General features: G+C 30.6%; 1 protein-coding gene across 1 annotated transcript; it reads right to left on the bottom strand.

The window, feature by feature from the left end:
- Positions 1 to 6: 6 nt before the first annotated feature.
- On the bottom strand, positions 7 to 537 carry LOC133323767 (antigen 5 like allergen Cul n 1-like; the record flags this gene model as incomplete). The annotated part of the gene is made up of 2 exons (XM_061532687.1): positions 415 to 537; positions 7 to 288 (listed from the first exon to the last, which is right to left on the bottom strand). Coding segments are annotated over exons 1-2 (405 nt in total), but the record flags the coding sequence as incomplete, so codon positions are not given.
- Between the last annotated feature and the right edge of the window lie 528 nt (positions 538 to 1,065).

The following is a 1,065-nucleotide window of genomic DNA, read 5'->3' as shown; positions in this document are numbered from 1 at the left end:
CAATACAGCCGTAATATTTTGTGGTTCATCCTTGTGATGCCCACCACACAGGCGATAGCTGTTACGACATTCATCGTGATCCACCACACAGGTTCGGACATTCAACTCAGCCAAAAATTCCAATTCATCATCCCATTGCAGGGTGGCCATACGTGCGGCGGGATAATAACCCGGCAGCAGACCCTGAGCTATAAAATTCCTGCGATTATTGTGCTCGTGTAATATTAGATCACGATAGGGTCGTAAATCGATTATTTCCACATCGGGTTCACATCTCTCGTGGAAATTCTAAAGGAGAAAGTTAGAAAAGATTTATTAAATATTTAAATATTAAGAAATGTTTCAGAATAAATTCCATAAATGTTAGGAAACCTTGTAATTGTATTCTTTTCATCGACAATAGCCTATACTCACCCCCGAATTATTACAGGCCGTATGTGTTCCACCATTTGGACATAATTCTGGATCACACCAATCCAAAGAACTAACAACGCTTACGATAGCACTCAATATTAAGAACACTTTATGCGAATTCATTTTTTCTTTTTTTTTTAATTTAACCTTGGAATGATCTTCCGAATGCTTTTTTCTTCGATCCTTCTACTTTAAATTGCTTAATGAAAATGTAAAATAAATTGATTTCAACTTAAATATTTATATTTAATTTGAATATATATCGTAAAGGTGGAATCGGTATTTTTATTTACATTCCCATCATATCATCCAGCATTCAAATTAATCTGTAACATTGTTTACATATTTAATTACACACACTTACACAAACACAAAATGTTATTGACCAAAATTTAAAAATATTTGCGAAAAAAAATTAGCAAATCAATTAATTTGTTTTGTTATTGTTCCGCCTCATTCAAGTGTTTTGAAGCGATAATCAAAATTAAATTTTGGAACAGGTGCGATTTATGTAGATTCATTGTAATTAAAAAATAATAAATACATAAATATATATATATATATATATATATTTGATATCCTTTACAGAATTAAATGTAATGAAATATGCATATTTTTGAAATAATTTGTATCTAAATTTCGGTTTTTTAA

The sequence above is a fragment of the Musca vetustissima genome, unplaced genomic scaffold (genome assembly GCF_032173495.1).
Source record: "Musca vetustissima isolate MV318-11 ecotype Yass unplaced genomic scaffold, APGP_CSIRO_Mvet_v1 utg12183, whole genome shotgun sequence".
NCBI lineage: Eukaryota > Metazoa > Arthropoda > Insecta > Diptera > Muscidae > Musca > Musca vetustissima.
The sequence above is the reverse complement of the archived record's forward strand: the minus strand, read 5'-3'. Positions and strand labels throughout refer to the sequence as shown.